Source organism: Anguilla anguilla, chromosome 4 (assembly GCF_013347855.1).
Source record: "Anguilla anguilla isolate fAngAng1 chromosome 4, fAngAng1.pri, whole genome shotgun sequence".
Taxonomy (NCBI): Eukaryota; Metazoa; Chordata; class Actinopteri; order Anguilliformes; family Anguillidae; genus Anguilla; species Anguilla anguilla.
This window is the reverse complement of record NC_049204.1, coordinates 49,591,798-49,611,317: the sequence shown is the minus strand read 5'-3', so window position 1 is coordinate 49,611,317 and position 19,520 is coordinate 49,591,798. Positions and strand designations below refer to the sequence as shown.

Here is a 19,520-nt window from a genome sequence, read left to right as displayed (position 1 = left end):
GTAGCTCAGGAGGCGAGCAGGGAAATAATGAGGCCTACCATCTGGGCTGAGTCCTGTAGCTCAGGAGGAGAGCAGGCCTAAATAATGAGGCCTACCACTCTGGGCTGAGTCCTGCAGCTCAGGAGGACAGCAGGCCTAAATAATGAGGCCTACCACTCTGGGCTGAGTCCTGTAGCTCAGGAGGAGAGCAGGCCTAAATAATGAGGCCTACCACTCTGGGCTGAGTCCTGCAGCTCAGGAGAACAGGCCTAAATAATGAGGCCTACCACTCTGGGCTGAGTCCTGTAGCTCAGGAGGAGAACAGGGCTAAATAATGAGGCCTACCACTCTGGGCCGAGTCCTGTAGCTCAGGAGAACAGGCCTAAATAATGAGGCCTACCACTCTGGGCTGAGTCCTGTAGCTCAGGAGGAGAGCAGGGCCTAAATAATGAGGCCTACCACTCTGGGCTGAGTCCTGTAGCTCAGGAGGAGAACAGGCCTAAATAATGAGGCCTACCACTCTGGGCTGAGTCCTGTAGCTCAGGAGGAGAGCAGGCCTAAATAATGAGGCCTACCACTCTGGGCTGAGTCCAGTAGCTCAAGAGGAGAGCAGGGCCTAAATAATACCACTACGTCTGAGCAGCAGGCCCCCATTTCAGGAGCAGCCGACGGTGGGTTTGCTCCTGAAAGCGCTTCTCTCTCTCTCTCTCTCTCTCTCTCTCTCAGTCTCTCTGGCGCTCGGTGACTTGCCTTGGCCATCTGGGGCGAGAGGGTGACGTCCTCGCTCCCGCTGTAGCTGGCCTGGCCCAGCATGGAGAGCTCCGCGAAGCTCCGCCTCTGCAGAGGGCTGTCCATGGCGGTGGGAGTGTATCCAGGCAACAGGCCCGGGAAGTCAAACAGCTGACGTCTGTTCACCGGCCACTTCCCCTTGACCACCGCCTCGCAGATGTTATCCATGCGATTGATCATCACCCTGTCCTGCAAGGCACCAGAGCAAACGAGCAGACACAATGAGTGGGAGGGGAGGGGAGGGGAGGGGAGGGGGGCAATTTAAAAACAAGGAAACCAGCAATGTTTTAACTGCAGTCCGACTGCCATCTTGTCATTTTCACCAGAGCAGAAAGGGCTGACCTGCCCCCCTCCGCCAGACTGGCATTCTGAATGGAAAGAGCACAGGGCTGGTAGGGCGAGGAGCTACACAGACAAGAACTCTTAATCATCTGACCATTATTTGTTTTTGAGTTTCTCTTTCTGAAGGGCAGTTTAAGGGTTAAATCTGATTTACCCCAAGGACACGAGTCTGAAGGACAAGGGGGCATCTGAACATCAGTTCTCGGCTTGCGACAGCCAGACCAGACAGACTATTGATTCAATCACTACGACGTCCAGCAAATGGGTTAAACATCTAAGAGCAGCCTTTATTACTCAGTGGCAGACTACTCATTACCACTCGAATGTACAGTCTCAGCGCGCTGAATTATTATCTTTACCGCGCACGGCAGAACCGACACCCCGGAAAGAGCCGGAAAGTCCGTCGCCCCGCCTGAGAGCTGCGTCTCCGTGTCGCAAACGCGTTAGCCACAGCCGCTCCGCGAAGCGTGGCCCCACCGCCGTTAGCCACCGCCCCCGAAATCAGCGCCTCTCTTTTCCATCGTCTCTTAACAGTTGACCCACTTCTGATCTGACGTGTGCTACCGGGCCTTCAAAGCAGGCCCTTTGAAATGTCTACCGTAGGCGCTGCTGCTGTCAATTAAGAGAGCCATTAACTAGCGCGACGTTGCCGCTGACAATTTTCTTTGGGGAATTACGTTTTTTTTTTTTATTTTTAAAATTTTTTTTTGAGTGAACATGAAAATCAGCCTCTGCAAAGCCCCATTCCTTCCAAAACACGCCCTCTGAATGACTTCACAGCACACGCTGAAGGTCACCGTGTAGAAGGCTGCTGCGGTAGTAATAGAGGCAGTAACAGAGGCTACCGGCTAGCAATCGCAATCAGGACCCGTCCCAGGGGAGCGCTCGGTGTTTACGCAAACAGCGCAGGGAGAGCGGAACGCCGAGGTAGCTGGCGTGCGGCGGCAGCGGCGGAAGCGCTGACCTTGGGCCAGAAGGAGTAGGAGTAGGATCTCTCGTGCAGGATGTGCGCCGCCGAGGGTTCCCCGTCCTCGGCGTAGAAGCCGTCGCGGGTCTCGTCGCGGGCCGTGCTCAGGGACGCGTTGCTCTCCTCGTCGAAGTGCTTCCCCCGGGAGGCCGCGCCGACTGCAAACAACAAAGAGCTCTGAGCGCAAAGGGCGGCCCCGGGCTAGCGGGCTAGCAGGCTAGCACGTGAACACAGCGCCGCTACAAACTCATCCACTCACAACAAATCACAAGTAAGCGTGTGCTTACCCCAGGAAACTGGAGTTAAATTAAAAACTCAAGTTCCAACTGAAATTCCACACTAAAATGCGAATGTTAAAAACAAACACGGTAGAATACCTCCGGCGTGCGAGGATTCCTCAGATTTATCGTCTTCGTCCATCTTGTCCTCGTCCTCCTCCTCGGAGCCTTTCTCTGACAGCGATTTGGGCTCGGACCCGGCCGGGCCCTCCGCGCTCTCCTGCGCCTCCGGCTCCTCTTTCTCCGGCTGGGCTTTGGCGGGCGTCGCCTCCCCTTCCCCATCGCCATCGCCTTCCCCTTCCTCTGGTTTGGGAGCCGCGGCCTCCTCTTCCATCGGCTCCTCTCCGTTGCTGGGCTCCTCCTTCACCTGGGCCTCCTCTTTCCTCTCCTCCTCCTCCTTCTCCTCTTCCTCCTCCTCTTTCCCTTCCTTCAGCTCCGTCTTGGGAGAGTCGGCCTCTGGCTTCTTGTCCTCCGGGGACTCTGGCTCCTCGGCCTTAAAGTAAGGCGGGTCCTGGTCCTGGTCCTGCTCCTTCTTGGGGGCGGGGCTGGGGGTGTGGGCGGGGTTGAGGCCCTGGCCGGAGTAGAACTGGCCGGGCATCAGGCCCACGCCACCGCCGCCGCCGCTCTTGTTCTGGGCGAACTTCCTGTGCGCCTCCAGGAAGGCCAGCTCGGGGTCGTTGAGGATGTGGTAGTCGGTGCGGCTGACGCCGTGCTTGGAGGCGCCCAGCAGCAGGTCGCGGTCGTGGCGGCCGCACTCCCACCACTCGGGCAGGTCGGGGCCAGGCTGGCACAGCTTGAGCCGCTCGTCCAGCTCGGGGTGCGGCAGCACCTGCTCGCGGATGCGCCGCAGAAGCTCGATGCGGTACAGCGTGCGCGAGGCCCGCTCCTCCGTGATTGGCTCGATCGGGATGCTGGGGTCCGGGGGCTCTGCGGAACAAGCGACACTGTCACCAGGCAGCTCTCCTCCCCCCCCCCGCCCCCCCCCACTTCCCTTACGCAATGGCATTCAACCTCTTTATATTTTTATTACGATGACTCTGACGGGTGAACAATATCTTCTTTCCATTCCGTTTCTCATCGCTCGACAAGGTTTTAATATAGCCGACTGTCAATAATGCAATCTCCGTGGGCGTTAGTGGCAGGTGCGTAGGCATCTGCATGGCCGATCTGTTCACTGGCACATGTCAGCGTCGGCTTGTGCATGTGCAATCGATGTTCACATGCCTCGCGTGTGAACGACATCACTGGCTCTCCAGCAAATCGTTAAAAACCGCCGGTAATAACACCAGTTTACGCAAACGGTGGAAATAGGATTGCCACTTGTGCTTTAGCTATGTGGAAAGGGTCCATTTATGGAGGGGCGGGGGGGGGGGGGGGGGGGGGGGGGGGGGGGGGGGGGTGCTCAGGTCTTTGTTTAAACCCAGAACTAAAGACACCCGATCCTACTTATCAAGCTCCTCGCTGGAGACCGTGATTAGTTCATGAGTTTGATCACATGTCAGCGCTAGGCTAAAGCAAAAAGACCAGCACCCACACCAGCACCAGCCCTTCTCAGAGGAGGCTGGACACCACGGACCTATAGCGTTTAATGATCTTTTCTCCGTGAGGAAAACGCTTACCCTCGTCGGCCTTCATGGGCATGCGGCAGACCCTCTTGCACATGGCCACGAAGGAGAAGAAGTACTTCTCCAGGCTCTCGTCCGTCTTCTTGTCGAGCCGGGCGAAGGCGCGGAACTGGTTCCAGTCGAAGCGCTGCTTGCGGGCGTCGTACATGACGCCGAAGGTGGACACCACGCGGTAGAAGTCCGCCTCCTCCCTCCTGGTCCACCTGAACGCACAGCGGGAGGGTTAGTGGGGAGGAGCAGCCAGCAGGGGGCACAGGGCTCGACAGCGCTCCCCATTTACGAGCATTTAATCCTGATAGTGTGCTAACTGAAAAAGTTATTTAGGATCCACACATCTACTAATACAGATACATTAGTGTGCTCCTAAACTTAGGGGGCACATGGGCCCCTTGGGGGAACAAATGTGAGCGTAGAGCCCTGGGGAGGGTTCTGGGGGAGGGAACTGGAAGAGTGGGAGGGGAAAGGGGGAGTGGCCAGCTTTGGGGGGGGGGGCTTGTGAGAGAGGCGGGGCTTGGGGCTTGGGGGGGAGGAGACTCACTTCTGGCGGCGCTCGGTGATGATGGCCTCGCGCTCGGCCACCATGGCGCGCACCTCCTCGCGGGGCCGGCGCCGGCGGCGGTCGATCTTGTTCATGGCCTCCTGCCGCAGCTGCTCCCGCTTGTAGCTGCGCTGGTAGGCCGTGATCAGCCGCCGCAGCCTGGTGGTGAGCGCCGAGCTGCCGGGCCAGTACAGCTTGCCCTGCTCCTGGCTTTCACCGGCCTTGGCTGCAGCACAACCCCCCAAAACAAACAGCCACCCGTGAGCCTTTCTTACACACACACCGTAAAAACCTCAGCTTTTTTACCACCGCTGAGTAAAACAGCGCTCGGACGCGCCTTAAAGCCAAAGAGAGGAGCCGGTCGTACCCGAGTTCTCCGCGTCCATGGGCTCCTCCTTATCGTCCAGGGGCGAGTCTGCGAACTCCTGCGGGGGAATGGAAAAGGGGGGGAAGGTGCGGGAGGAAGAGGAGAAGAGTGCTGAATAAGTAAGGAGCCGGGCCCTGGTGACGACCCAGGGAAAAGCGCGGCTTTTAACGGCTGTCCACTCACATCAATCTCGTCCTTAAAGGGCATCCGCGCCGGCTTGTACTCCGGGTCCTCGTCCTCGCGGTCGAAATCCGCCCTAAAAAAGCGCGTGTGGAGGAGGGGGGGGGTTATAAAGGGACGGAGGGATGGAGACAGACTACCGTTAGCACCTGAGCGGGAAACAGAGGGATTAAAAAGAGGAGAAGAGAGAGAGAGAGAGAGCGGCCCCCGCTCGCCCGGCTTACCCCTCGGCGCCGTCCGCCATCATGTCGGCCCCCCTCTGCTCGGCGGCCATGGCCTTGGCGTCGGGCATGCCCACGCGCTCCAGGAAGCTCAGGCACGGGTCGGCTCGCATGGAGTTGTACTTCTCGTAGCCTGGGGGGGGGGAGGGGGGGGGGGGGGGGCAGAGGCGGTAAATCAGCGGCCCGCCCCCGAATCGCTGCCGGCCGCGTACACGTTTATGAGTAAACAGGACGTCCCTCGCCAGGCCTGTTTTCTAAACAATGGCGCGCGTGCGTGCCGGGCGCCGGCGGGGAGAGAGAGAGAGAGAGGCGGGAAAGGTCAGCGCGTCCTCTCGCCGCCGCCCCTGAACGCAGACCCCGTTTCGCCGCCGCGTTCAGGCTCCCGGTCGCCTTCAGGCTCTCTCCAGAGCTCGCGGGACGAGCCGTCCGAGCCGCAGAAATGTAACTTCCCCATTTACGCGAGAAGCGAACATGGGAGCGCTCGCCCTGAAATAAACCAAGACGACCGCTTGGCAAGAAGCCGTCCGGTACGCACAGGGGAGGGGAAAACGGGCTTTGTGCGGCCGTTTGGTCATTCACATTTTCTAACGCGGGTCCGATCCCACAGCGATACTAACGCTTAGCCTGCGATGAAGACCGCCACTTTACAGTCCGCTACGAGAGCAAAGCGGTTTATATCCGCTCTCGACGCTGACTTCTGCAGAGCAGGAGCGTAAACAGGGCCAAAAATAGATCAAGTGCAAAGTGCGGAGATTGGAAAGGTCACTCTCAGCTATAAAAAGTCCGGCGTGCCCTTTAAACAAAAGAAAAACGAGCCGCAAAAAAAAAGAGCGGCCCACAGATATCAGCATATGGATCGACCGTGGGGGTCGGACTTTTGACAGTTGTTAAATTTGGACGAGGATTCTGGCACCTCGCGAAGCGCGGACGCGAAACCCCAACACGTTTCCCAAAACCAAAAACATTTCTTTTTTTTTTTTAAGGGGAGAGGTACATTTTTATTTTATTTTTTAAAGGGGGAGAGGTTCTTTTGATGGTACGTAAACAAATTATTACAAAAAAAAAAAAATAAAAATCCCATACCTAACCTGCTCCTCTGACAATGTACTGTTACGAAAAACATGAAAAGGAGACGAGGGTTTTGTGGTTATTAAAAAAGGAAAAGGGACTGCACCGGTTTAAGAAAAGAAGAAAAAGAGAGAGAGAGAGAGAGAGAGAGAGAGAAACAGCCGCACTGAAGGGGAGCGCGCTGGAGCCGCCCGAGTAGAACAGATTTGAAGCGGCAGATCCCGACAGCGCGCCGCGGGAAGATGATTGCCAGACTGGACCCACTTCAGCTGAGCCCGCGATCAGACAGGCCCCCAAGTACCCCCCCCCCACTTTCCTCCTCCTCCTCCTCCTCCTCCTCCTCCTCCCTCCCTCCCTCCCTCCCTCCCTCCCCGGCAGAACATCACATTTCAATTAGGATTTATACTGTGACACATTGTTTCTAACCGCTGTAGAGCCCGGAGCCAAACTGTAATCATGAAAGGGTTTATAAGCTATCACTCTTTCCCGCGGTTGGCCCGGGCCGCCGGGAGCTCCGCCGTGACCCCCGGTGAATTGGGATTATGATTAGGAACGGCCCCGCTGTATATATCACGGCTGCCGCGCATCGCGCCCCCTTCAAAGTTAACAAGGCAGCTCTCCCCACCCGGGGGAGCGGGGCGGGGGGGAGGAGGAGGTCTCCCGCGCTGACATTTTGTGAAATACTGCTTGGAAGAAAGCCCACGAGGCACTCGTATAGATTAATAACAGAGGTTAAACCCACCGGCTAACTCTGACACGGGCCGGGCTGGTAGGGCGAGGCAGCGAGAGAGAGAGAGAGAGAGAGAGAGAGAGAGAGAGAGAGAGAGAGAGAGAGAGAGAGAGGGGCGGGGACCTGGGTCAGAGCCCGCCACGCGCTGCTTTTAGGGCACAGAGGGGAAAAGAGTGCGCGTGTGTGCGTGTGTGTGTGTGTGCGCGTGGGGGGGGGGGTGGCCTTCAGCATCCTGACTGGCTGGAAGCAAACTAAACGCACCAATCCCTGTGAGACCCACAGGGCCGCTGCCGCTGTGATCCGATTCAGACGCGCGAGCTGGAGGTGCGGGGGGTGGGGGGGAGGTTTGAGGGGGGGGCGGCGGCGGTGGCGGGGGGTGACGCACCGTGCTTGAAGACGCCCATCAGCAGGCACTTGTCGGCCTCGCGGTCCCACCAGTCGGCGGGCAGCTCGGCGTGGAAGGGCTGCGGGATCCAGACGTCCACCTCGCTGCGGGACAGAAAGCCGGCGGCAAGCTCAGGGGCTGAGCGAGCTGGTTAATGAGTCCCTAAAATAACCCGCGCACGTCCGGCCGCTAAGAGCACAAACGCCTCCGTCTCCACGGACACGGGCCCGGGAAACGCGGACGTTAGCCGCGGGTCGCTAATTGCCGCCGGGTTCATCTTCGTTCGCTGTAATCCTTGCGATGGCAAAGCGTATTGGGGGGGGGAAAGGAAGATTAATCTGGCTTTCAGAGAATCGAGCAGAGGAGCGTGTAGCGCAATGCTAAAGGTGACTATGAGCGCAGCAGAGGAGAGCGCCGGTTACAAGCGCATTTGCATTGTGTACACGTCCATAAATTGTATATGCATGCGCATCTGGATGGAGGTGATGAGAGGAGGGGATGGAGGGGGAGGGGTGAGAGGGAGGGAGGAAAAGGCTAGAGGAGAGGGGGAGGGGGGCGAGAAGAAGGATGGAGAGAGATGGATGGAGGGGAGAGAAAGGAAGCAGGGGGGGGGGAAGAGAGATAGGAGGAGACAAGAGGGGGACAGATTGAGGGGAAAGAGGAGAGAGAGGATAGAGGGAGGGAGGGAGGGAGAGAGAGAGAGAGCTCTAACACCAACCTTGAATCGGTGCCCTCTAAGATCCTGTCCGCCTGGTCGCCGATGACTTCCTGCCGGAGATAGTACAGCATGCGGACCCGCAGCAGGACTCTGAGGAGCGGGAGGGAGGGGGGGAGGGCAGAGAGAGAGAGAGAGAGAGAGAGAGAGAGAGGGAGGGAAAGAGAGAGGGAGAGAGAGAGGGAGAAAACTTCTTAACTTTGGGACTGTTTGCCAACAGTAGCTTTTGGCATCTGCTACAGTTCATCCATCATCCTGCCAAGGCTGATTAGCCATGCTGTATGGTAGGCTTGAAGCATGACAGATGGTGGCACATAATCACCTCTGTGTGGTGCCTTTCGCTGGCTTCCAACAGGTCTGCCTGGCAACGGGCGCGGCGCTGCACGGAGAGGCGGGCGGGCGGGCGAGCCGCACCGAGCCCGGGCGCATTTCATTTATTTCCCACCTAATGCAGTTTGTGAAGTTTGGACACGTCCTGCCAGTACCTCCAAAGTACAGAGGCAAGTTTGTAAACAAGCGAGCAGATGGCTGGCAGTAAGTGTTCTGCTTCATTATCTCGTAAAATTTCCTCAGCTGTTGCCCGCTTCCATTTTTTGGAGACACATCAGAAGTTGTAAAAGAGCGCCATGCAAAAAAAAAAAAGAAAAAAAAAAAGCCGCCTTTCAGTGCCTCTGCCACGACAAAACAATACCTGGAGACGGCTCCGATTTATTTATTTATTTATTTTCTTAGATTAACGGAAATGGAAATTTGTTTTTTTTATTTTTTTTATTGATTTTCTTTTCTTTATTTTTATTTTTTTCTTAAACACACACACAAAAAAATAAATAAAATAAAAATAGTAGGCGATGACGACGAATCCGTCAAAGTCGAGCGCGAAACGAAGACCAGATTTGCCGCGTTGTGTCCCAGGTAACGTCGCGGGCGGCCGGAACGCGAACCTGTAATAATAATACCGCCCGTTTCTGTCCGGGGAGCGTAAACAAAGACACCGCGAGCACCGCCATCTCCCTCCACCTTAAATAGGCCAAACGGGCCTGGTTAAAAGGGGCGGGGGGTTATTATGGGAGTTCTTAGCGCGCGCTCGTCTCTGAGCCTTGTGTTTTGGTGCGATGGCGGTAATGAGGCGAGTCCGGGATCGTCACGGCGACGGGAGGACCAAGGTCAGCGCGGAGTCGAGGTGGACGGAGGAGGAGGCTCGGGAAAGGCGGAGAGAGAGCGCAGGGGTCTCAACGCCGGGCTCCTCCCCACCGACCTGCTGAACCCTCAGTCCTGACCGGGTTCTATTTGCTGCTTTCGCTAAAATAAAAAAGTCCAGCTGAAACGTGTTTAGCGTGCGTAATCTAGGGCGAGTAATTTCACTGTACTTGCTCAATGGCTTTAATTTCAAATTAAAAATAAATAAACAAACAAACTGGCACGGAAACGCTGGTGTCACGAACATTGACCAAACATGGGAGAACGGAGGTGCGGAGCCTGTGGCTCAGGAGTTCTATTATAGGTGCGGCTTACAGGTGGAAGCACTCTGTCACCCTGCCGGCTCGTGTGCCTGGAAACGGCACTTTAAAGTGGGCTGGATTTACACTCTCTCCCCGCGGTTTGAAGGGCTGCCAGAGCAGCAGCCCCGCGTAATCCCTGCCTAGTAAAGTTATACTGCGCGGCGTGCGCTGGGCTTCCTGAGCTAAATCTGCTCCTGAGCAGCGCGCCGGGGGGAGAGAGAGAGAGAGAGAGAGAGAGAGAGAGAGAGAGAGAGAGAGAGAGAGAGCGCCTCAAAGACAGAGAGAGAGAGAGAGCACAACAGAAAGAGAGAGAGAGAGCGCCTTAGAAAGACAGAGAGAGCGATAGAGCGCAATAGAAACAGAGAGAGAGAGAGAGCAAGAGACAGAGAGAGAGCACAACAGAAAGAGAGAGAGAGATAGAGAGAGAGAGTGCTCGATATAAAGACAGAGAAAGAGAGAGCAGGCGAGAGAGAGAGGCTTACTTGTTGCAGTGGTGCTTCAGGTGCTTCTTGTAGCTGTCCTCCTGCAGCAGGACGTCGGGGTTGTAGCTGGCCAGCCAGTCGGCCTGGTGCATGTAGGGCTGAGCCGCCTGGGTCTTCACCTTCTTCCCTTTGCGGCCCCGGGGCACCGGAGCAGACAGGCCTGTGGGAGCGGAGGGCCTGGGTTACGAGACGGGGGGGTGGGGGGAGCGCCGAGCGGCCGCTAACCGCACCGCCGCCAGCGCCCGTCCCCACCACGAGCGGATCCGCGGCGGCTAATCCCGGCAGCTGAGCGCCCGAGCGTCCGTGGCTCCCGTAATTATCTCCGGCAAAACGCAACATCTGTAGAACACGCCGGATTAATCCCCGATTATTCAGCTTGATAAATGGGATCTGCCACCGCCGCAAGCTGCCGCCCCGGCTATCGATTTCCCAGGCTTCCGATCTGGCCTTCGCCGCCGCGCGCTTCGCTAACCGCCTCCCCTCTCTCCGCCGCTCGCCCCGCCCCGCCCGCCCGCCCGCCCGCCCGCCCGCGTTAGAGCACGCTCGATTCCAATTTTACAGGTCTCTACACAGCCCTATATCGGGAAACCCAACAAAGAAAAGCCCTTCTGAAAGATCAGCGTGCAGCTAACCGAGCTTGGTAAAGGCTGGGGAACAGAAGGCAGGAGGCCAGTGTCCCAGCACCCATACACGCCGTGTTTGGTAAATGGACTGCATTTATATAGCGCTTTCATCTATATATGTATATATCCAAAGCGCTTTACAATTGATGCCTCTCATTCACCCATTCACACACACACTCACACGCCAATCAGCTGGTTGGGAGCAATTAGGGGTTAGGTGTCTTGCTCAGTCGTGTCTAATTGGGCGGGGGCGAGGGCGGGGGGGACGTACCGGAGTGGTTGAGCAGGGCGCGGGTCTGCCCGTCCTCGGTGGGGGTGATCAGGTCCCAGATGAAGCTCTTGATGTTCTCGTCGCCCTTGTAGTGGTGCAGGCAGTAGACCAGCAGCGCCCTGCAGATGGTCTCCACGTCCTGCTCCTTCAGCGGCCGCTTGAAGCGACCGTGCGCCAGGATGTCGCTCCATCGCCCCCACCTGCAGCGGGCGGGGCCAAAGTCAGGGCGCCGCGTTTTTAAAACCCTAACCCTAACCCCCCCCCGTACGGGGCCAGCCCGTGAGCACAGGCGGGACAGGGAGGGACGGAGCGTAACACAAGCCAGACACAGGAGTTAGGAGCTAGGCCAGAACACATTTCAGCTAATAAAAACAGACTGGAAATGTGCTGCTCTGGACAAGGCCACCAATCCCAGGGATAAAAAGCAGAAGGAGCCAATTTATTACATCAGGAAGAGAAAAAAAACGCTGTTTCACAATAAAAAAAACGCTAAATGACACCGTATGGTAGAGCTAAAAAAATAAAAATTACTTCACGATATCTGACAGACAAGCGTTTCTGCTCTGTATTAGCAATGAGAACAGATTCATATTAAACTGTCCTTTCTGCCCAAGCCCACGGAGCCAGGCGAAGCAGGGAAGCCCGAGCCCGTGTGAGGAGCGAGGGATGTAATTGGTTGTATAGCCCGAGGGTCCAGACCCTCTTTAGAAAAAAGAAATGTTGGTCAGACATGGCGAAGCAGTCAGGCGTGAGGACAGGAAGAGAGTAATATGCAGCAGAGTCGATGGATGGATTAGCATCCGCATCAGAGAGCACCGCCCCCCTACCCCCCCCCCCCCCACGGGGCCGGGGGCTGGGGGGGAGGGGCGCAGGAGAACGGCTCTCTGGTGCTCAGATCGCACACCATCGCTCCAGGATTTAGCGTAAACACTCCAACAGCAGACGCCGTACGTCCGCTCACACATTAGGAGAAAAGCAAAAAAATAAAAGATGGATGCAATTTAATATCCTTTACCGCGGCGGCAAGACCGACTTCCTGCGAGCAGTTCCTTTCATAATTAACTTTGGGCTATCTGGCGCCTTGCGCTTCCTCAATCTCACCAGCGCCGAGGAGGAAGAGGAGCGTCATCGGCGGGGTCATCTACGAGGCCGCGTTCCCGCTGCGCGCCAGGAGACGCTGCCCCCCCCCCCCCCCCCACCCCCCAACACTCCTCTAATACAGCGCCCTTCATCTGTGCACCCTCAGATTCTGCCATGGGGTGAAAGCTACACACCAGCCAGTTTGTCTGCACAATACCAGCAGGTATGACCCACACCAGCAGGCCCCGCCCATTCTGAGGTTCGCGCTGGTTGGTGGACTCACCAATACACCAGCAGGTTCTTCTCCACTCTGAAGCACTCTGTGCTCAGTGGACTCACCCGCACACCAGCAGGTTCTTCTGCACTCTGAGCTCAGTGGACTCACCCGCACACCAGCAGGTTCTTCTCCACCCTAAAGCACTCTGAGCTCAGTGAACTCACCCGTACACCAGCAGGTTCTTCTCCACTCTAAAGCACTCTGAGCTCAGTGAACTCACCCGTACACCAGCAGGTTCTTCTCCACTCTGAAGCACTCGCTGCGCGGGTAGCCCTGGGACTTGTCCTGCGGCCGGCGCGGCTTGGCCGTGGGCTTCTCCTCCGAGTCGCTCTCCAGCTCCGAGAACTCCATCATCTCGTCCTCCTTCACCGAGCTGTAGTGGCGCGTCTGCTTGCGGACCCTGGGGGTGTCGATCACCAGGTTGTTCTGCCGGACGCCACAAGACGAGACCGAGAGAACACCGATCACATGGAATTCAGAGTAAACGCAAAAAGACGGGAGTGTGCGTCTCCAGTAAAAAGGGTGAGACTGCCCCCGTGGGAAGCTAACGTTTGCGGCGGCGCTTCGCATTAATTCCCTGGCTCTCCAGCGCTCGGGAGGCGCACCACAAATGAAGGACACTCTAATAATGGCCTTTCCCTTTACCCTGACATCCAGGGCCTGGTAATATCTCTCATCCTCCTCTAAAAGTAGATACTATAAAATATTCACCTATTCGCACCAAATCTCATTAATGAGAGGGACATTTATATCATTACATAAAAATCCCCAAGCTAAAATTAAACAATTTCTCCCACGCCCAATTACAGGAAATATGCTCCGTGCGCTGCTCGCTTGGGGAAATACCTACATTAATTATGTGCAAATCGCAAATTTACGAGTGCAATACCATTCAGGGTAATGTAACAACCCGGGGCTGCGTTTCCCCATTTCTAGGTTATGTATTACAAGTCAAAGCCGTGTAAATCTGGAACCCGTCCGCGTCAAATGTCAAGCGGATAATGCGCGGGACGGCCGCGAGTGTAACCATGACGAATTCCGCGCTTTAAATCCCGTCCCGTCATTGGCCGCGCAGACGCTCGAAAACCGCGCCTCCAGGCCCCTCCCTCCCTCGCCGCCGCTCACCCGCCCGTTAATGGCGTCCATGTCCAGCTCCGCCTTCTTGGCCCACTTCTGCCAGAAATCGGGGTCTTCCAGGGAGATGTCGGTCCTGTTGCCGGAGGAGACGAAGCTGGCCTGGAGGAGAAGCAGGCGTTACTACCGCACACTGAAGCTCCAGGCCCACGCCAAACGGATCTGCGGGGAGGGAAACGACGCTACCTTGGCGAAGGTGGAGCCTTTCCCCTCGGTCTCTATGGTGATGGTCTGCGTCCGCCTCTGCAGGATCTGATCGATGTCTTCCTCGCAGAACTTGGAGCCTTCGTCCTCCTCCTCCATCAGGGCCCCGTAGGCCCCCTTGCGGAGCAGGTCCTCGATTTCCTTCTTGGAGAGCTGCTGGACCTGGGGGCGGAGCGCTTTTTAAACCGCCTGCTCCAGGCGAAAGCTTTCAGGAATGCACCGACAAACACACACGAAGGGGTTCCCAGTATAACAGGACCAGCGCACAACTTGTGTTTACATTCCAAATGCGGGAAAGACGACTTCCACTTCGAAGAATGCGGCTTTCCCCTGAATCGGGTTTTTGAACACGACATGCTATTTGCCAACAGCCTACGTTTACTCAAAAGGTGCCTGACGCAGCAGAGCCTTTCAGCAGCAGAAGCCGCCGCTGCAGCAGCACACACTGAGGGGGGGACAGAGCCTCCAGCGGCGGTGCCCAGCAAGGCTGCAGGGCGAGGGGGCGAGCTCGGAGCACCCAGCAGGGCTGCAGGGCGAGGGGGCGAGCTGGGAGCACCCAGCGGGGCTGCAGAGCGAGGAGGCGCGCGCGGAGCACCCACCCCGTTGGCAGCGTTCTCGCGGCCGCTCATGGACTGCAGCACGGCCTTGTCCAGGCCCAGCTTCAGGCTGGCCTTGTCGAACATCTCCCTCTCGTACGAGTTCCTGGTGATCAGCCGGTAGATCTTCACCGCTTTGCTCTGTCCGATCCTGTGGCACCGCGCCTGGGCCTGCGGAAGCACGGAACGGAGCCGTTTGAGAAAAAGGGGGTTCGGGCCGACCGCGGCGTCGCTAGCTAGCGCGTGCGGGTGGGAGGACCGCTCGCTGGCGCTCACCTGCAGGTCGTTCTGCGGGTTCCAGTCCGAGTCGAAGATGATGCAGGTGTCGGCGGCGGTCAGGTTGATGCCCAGCCCCCCCGCCCGCGTGCAGAGCAGGAAGACGAAGCGGTCCGAATCGGGCCGGGAGAAGCGGTCGATGGCCGCCTGCCGCAGGTTCCCCCTCACCCTGCCGTCGATGCGCTCGTACGGGTACCTGGGGGGCGGGGACGGGGGCGGGCTACGTCAGGCTCTGCCGAAACCTGGAGCGGCTGGCCGGGTATTCCAGCAGCGTCCACAAACTCAGAAATATTTTACGCACGTTAAAAAGTGCCGTGTGATCTCCGCGGTCCACTTCCGCACCATTTCGCCAAGCGTTGCTTACGTAAACTTCCTGAGCGTTAATTAATGCAATACAAGCTCACTACATGCAAAGCGCTGGTACAGGAAGTCCATATGGATCGCTACATTAATATTCTGAATGGATGTGCTCTTCATGGCTGTGCTGCAGAGCCAGCCCAAGCTGCCAGTGCAGGTGTGTGTCTGTGGCCACGCATTAGTCTGTGGGGGCAGGGGAAAGTGTGTGTGTGTGTGTGTGTGTTGATCTGCGGGGGCAGGGACAGGTGTGTATCAGTGTGTGTGTGTGCTTTCGTTTATGCATTTAAGAAAGGCAGTGTCTTTGAGTGTGTGTTTGTGTGTGGGTCTGCGGGGGCAGGGACAGGTGTGTATCAGTGTGTGTGTGTGCTTTCGTTTATGCATTTAAGAAAGGCAGTGTCTTTGAGTGTGTGTTTGTGTGTGGGTCTGCAGGGGCAGGGACAGGTGTGTATCACTGTGTGTCTGTGTATGTGTGTGTGTGTGCACGTGCACTGATCTGCGAGGCAGGGACAGGTGTTCATCAGTGTATGTGTGTGTGTGCGTGCATATCAGTGTGTGTGTGTTGGTCTGTGGGGCAGGGACAGGAGCATATCAGTGTGCATCTGTGTGTGTGTGTGTGTGTGTGTGTGTGTATGTATCAGTGTGTGTGTGTGTGTGTGTATGTATCAGTGTGTGTGTGTGTGTGTGTGTGTGTGTGCGTGTGTGTGTATGTATCAGTGTGTGTGTGTGTGTGTGTGTATATATCAGTGTGCGTGTGTGTGTATATCAGTGTGTGTGTGCGTGTGTGTGTATATCAGTGTGTGTGTGCGTGTGTGTGTATATCAGTGTGTGTGTGCGTGTGTGTGTGTATATCAGTGTGTGTGTGCGTGTGTGTGTGTATATCAGTGTGTGTGTGTGTGTGTGTGTGTGTGTATCAGTGTGTGTGTGTGTGTGTGTATCAGTCTGTGTGTGTGTGTATCAGTGTGTGTGTGTGTGTGTGCAGGGACAGGCCCGTACCGTCTCTGGATGAGGTAGTCCTCCAGGATGTCCAGGCAGCGCACCATCTGGGAGAAGATGAGCACCCTGTGGCCGCCGGCCTTCAGCCTGGGCAGCAGCTTGTCGATCAGCACCAGCTTCCCGGCGCCCTGGATCATCGCCTGGAGGTGGAAATCTGGGTACTCCGAGTGATGAGTCTCCCTGAACTCTTCCAGGATTTTCTCCTCAGCACCTGCAGCGGCGAAGAAGGGGGTTCGGGAGGGGGGCCGGTTACGCTAGAAATTCACAGCCAAGCTTTCGGGGCTAGAAGGATAAATAAATAAAGTAAGTTAAATCCTCTTAGCAGGCAGAGGGAGGCTCGGGCTGCTGCAGCCGGGCCGCAGACAGCTTCCAGACGCAGTCAGAAGCGCACGCAGCCGCAACGCGACGGGCACGTCAGTCAGGAATGCGAGCGCCGGGGCCCGCGACAGCGCCGGGGCCGGGGGCCAAAACCAACAAACGAGCGAGCGGGAGAGGGCTCCCAAAACCCCCGCGGCAGACCGTGAAAGCCTTGTTTTGGGACGGGCGCTGAAGCCTTTTGTCTGGGCCTCCAAAGGGAGGGATTATTATAAAGCCCGAGGGACGGTCTGGGGCGAGGCTAGCGCTCGCGTCTCCAGCGCCCGCGCGCCGCGCTCAGACAGACCCCCCCCGCCCCCCCGGCCCCTCCGCTCACCGTTGATGAGGTACGGGTGGTTGCAGCACTTGCGGAGCTCCATCATGGTGTTGAGCAGGTTGGGCACGTTGGCGTTGCCCCCTCCGCCGCCGCCGCCGCCGGCGCCCCCCTTGGACAGGAAGGCGAAGTTCTTCTCCAGGATGGCGCGGTAGTACTTCTTCTGGATGTTGGTGAGCTCCACCTCGATGATGGTCTCCTCCTTGGGCGCCAGGTTCTTCTCCACGTCCTCCTTCAGCCTGCGCAGCATCATGGGCTTCAGGATGCCCTGCAGTTTCTGCACCTGTGGAGTGACAGCGCGCCCCTCGTTAACCCCCCTGTGCCCACAGGTACCCCCACCAACCAGACCGCATCAACCATCAAATAATGACAGAAAACAAACAGCAATCCATTACTGCATATACACACATCCATCCACACGTACGTACATGAGCTTACTCAAACACACTAAATCTTATCTGGGACCGTTAAGTGCACTAAGTGTACTTATTTCCTAAGCTTTGTCGAGGCACGGGTGAAGGGACTCCCTCACTCATTGCATGGACACTGTCTTCCTTCCTAACCTTCTTTTCCTGCACCTGGCTACCTCTTCCTCTTCCTCCAGCACCTCATCTCAGAAGCAGTCTAAAGGCTACTCGCGGAAACAAAATGGTTCAAGTTCAACTTTAGAGCCATGAATTCAGAAAGACATTTACAGCGGTTTCGTTCAGAGACAGTTAAATTCAGTCTGGGGTTAAAATGGCGGACTGGATGACGGCAGGCCGCGTGAGGCGCGAGGAACCCCGCGGGGGTTTACCTGTTCCTCCGTCTTCAGGTCTCCGAACTCCTGCATGAAGGTGGCCTCGGAGGGGAACCTCTCGGGCTCCAGGAAGTTGAGCAGGCTGAAGAGCTCCTCCACCGTGTTCTGCAGGGGCGTGCCGGTGAGGAGGACCTTGTGCTCCTGCGGGAGAGAGGAGAGAGGACAGCCCGGAGGGGGAGGACTCCGTTAATGTGGCTCTGGGTCGACGCCCACAAGCAACAGCTGGCTGCTCCTGCGCTGGTTTCTTTCTTCCCCCCCCAACCCTCCCCCCCGGTCTCCACACCCACCATATCCATCATCTTGAGCCCCTCCAGCAGCTTGCAGTTCCTGTTCTTGAGCCGGTGGGCCTCGTCGATGACCACACACCGCCACTGGATGTTGCGCAGCTCGGGGCAGTCGGTCAGGATCATCTCAAACGTGGTGATGACAGCGTGGAATCTGTAGGCTCCCTTTATCACACGACCCTGAGGGGCAGCCGGGGGGGGGGACACAGTTTTGAGTTTTCCACAGAGAAAAATCACCCACGGGCCTCGGGGAAGAGGGACGGGGCCGCAGACCGAAAAATGCCAAGTATTTACACAAACCCAAACACAAAGGCCGCAAACACAAAACATTTCTCTCTCGCAAAGAAACAGGAATCAACCGCTTGAGCATTCAAATAACTTTCAGGGACTTGCACATACCGCCATGTAACTTCATTACTATCATTACACAGTAAGGGTTTAAGGAATACAATAACAATAACAATAACAATAATAATGCATAAAATAGTATCAGAAAGCAAGCATCTCTCTGGCCATTAAAAGCGCACCTTGGGTGCTTGGCTATACCTTGATTTGACGCGGCATCCCGGAGGGCAGTGCCAGCGCGGGTGCGGGCGCGGGTGCGTACCTGTGAATCCCTGAAGTTCATCTCGTAGGCCTGGATGGTGCGGCGGCTGGCCTGGCTGCCGTGGTACACCACCACGTTGAGGTCGGTCCACGTGCGGAACTCCCGCTCCCAGTTTGGGATGGTGGACAGCGGGGCGATCACCAGGAAGGGCCCGCGGATGTCCTTCAAGAAGATCTCGTAGAGGAACGTGATGGACTGGATGGTCTTGCCCAGGCCCATTTCGTCCGCCAGTATGCAGTTTCGTCTGCGCGGGGGAGAAGACGGAAACGAGAGTTACGGTCAGCGCGGGAGCCCCGGGGAAGTGAGCGGAAACGCGCGTCGCTCCAGCCGCGGCTCCGCGCCGCGAGAGCGCGGCGGAAAGACTCCCCCGAGCCGAATCTAAAAATTCCTTCCACGGTGCCCCGCGATAAAAATGCATTAAGCAGCGGCAATTAAGTTGTGAGGGATCAATGAAACGGCTTTAGCATTTGAGCAGCCCCCGCATGCGGAGTGCAGGGGCCACGGCGAGCGGCTCGATAGCGCTCAGAGCTAATTTTATACGTACGTGTTGTACCAGTTGAAGAGCAGCCAATTGACTCCCTCCAGCTGGTATTCCCTGAGTGCGTTGCCATTTTTATATTCCCTGGAACTCTCGGATTTCTGCCAGTCGCTTGCAGGAGGTCGCTCCTGTTTCAAATGAAAACAATTCCCATTAGTGGTCTCCCGCTGACCGCGAGCACACGGCCCTTTCCGCCATATTAAAAAAGAAGGCCGCCGGCCGGCTCTCACCACGCGCTTCAGAGCCGGCTCCAGGGCCGACAGCCGCTCAAACTCGTCCACTTTGGCCGGGTCCAGGTCCGCCTTCAGCTCCCAAGTGCTGTCTTCATAGGGCAGGGAGCACCACTTCACCAGGTAGTGAGAGACGGGCTGGGGGCGGGGAAAAGACCAGCGGTGAGGAAGACTAAAACAGGGGGTGTAAATTCAAAATGGAGGCGGGGGAAATCCCCTTTATAAGCTTTCCGCTATGGCAAAACTGAAAAAATAAAAACGTTGCACCTATTAAAAACATATTAAAAACATTTACCTCTCCGTTTTCATCAGTGCTCTCCGATACATCCAGAATCCTATCCACTTCCACATAGTCTGGGTTGAAGGGTTCATCATCCATCTAAAACACCGTTGAGACA

At 56.8% G+C, this 19,520-nt stretch overlaps 1 protein-coding gene across 1 annotated transcript in view; it reads right to left on the bottom strand.

Annotated features, from left to right (window-relative positions):
* LOC118225361 (chromodomain-helicase-DNA-binding protein 7-like) overlaps positions 1–19,520 on the bottom strand; it is a 79,693-nt gene that overhangs the window by 8,717 nt on the left and 51,456 nt on the right. Inside the window, 25 exon segments of the mRNA XM_035413638.1 lie at positions 730–957; positions 2,075–2,235; positions 2,455–3,282; positions 3,975–4,183; positions 4,519–4,744; positions 4,886–4,943; positions 5,069–5,141; positions 5,290–5,419; positions 7,470–7,573; positions 8,188–8,277; positions 10,166–10,325; positions 11,060–11,259; positions 12,637–12,842; positions 13,542–13,652; positions 13,737–13,916; positions 14,354–14,521; positions 14,627–14,822; positions 15,977–16,187; positions 16,668–16,947; positions 17,461–17,604; positions 17,751–17,927; positions 18,355–18,598; positions 18,899–19,020; positions 19,123–19,260; positions 19,418–19,501. Coding sequence (XP_035269529.1) covers positions 730–957; positions 2,075–2,235; positions 2,455–3,282; positions 3,975–4,183; positions 4,519–4,744; positions 4,886–4,943; positions 5,069–5,141; positions 5,290–5,419; positions 7,470–7,573; positions 8,188–8,277; positions 10,166–10,325; positions 11,060–11,259; positions 12,637–12,842; positions 13,542–13,652; positions 13,737–13,916; positions 14,354–14,521; positions 14,627–14,822; positions 15,977–16,187; positions 16,668–16,947; positions 17,461–17,604; positions 17,751–17,927; positions 18,355–18,598; positions 18,899–19,020; positions 19,123–19,260; positions 19,418–19,501 — 4,728 coding nt within the window.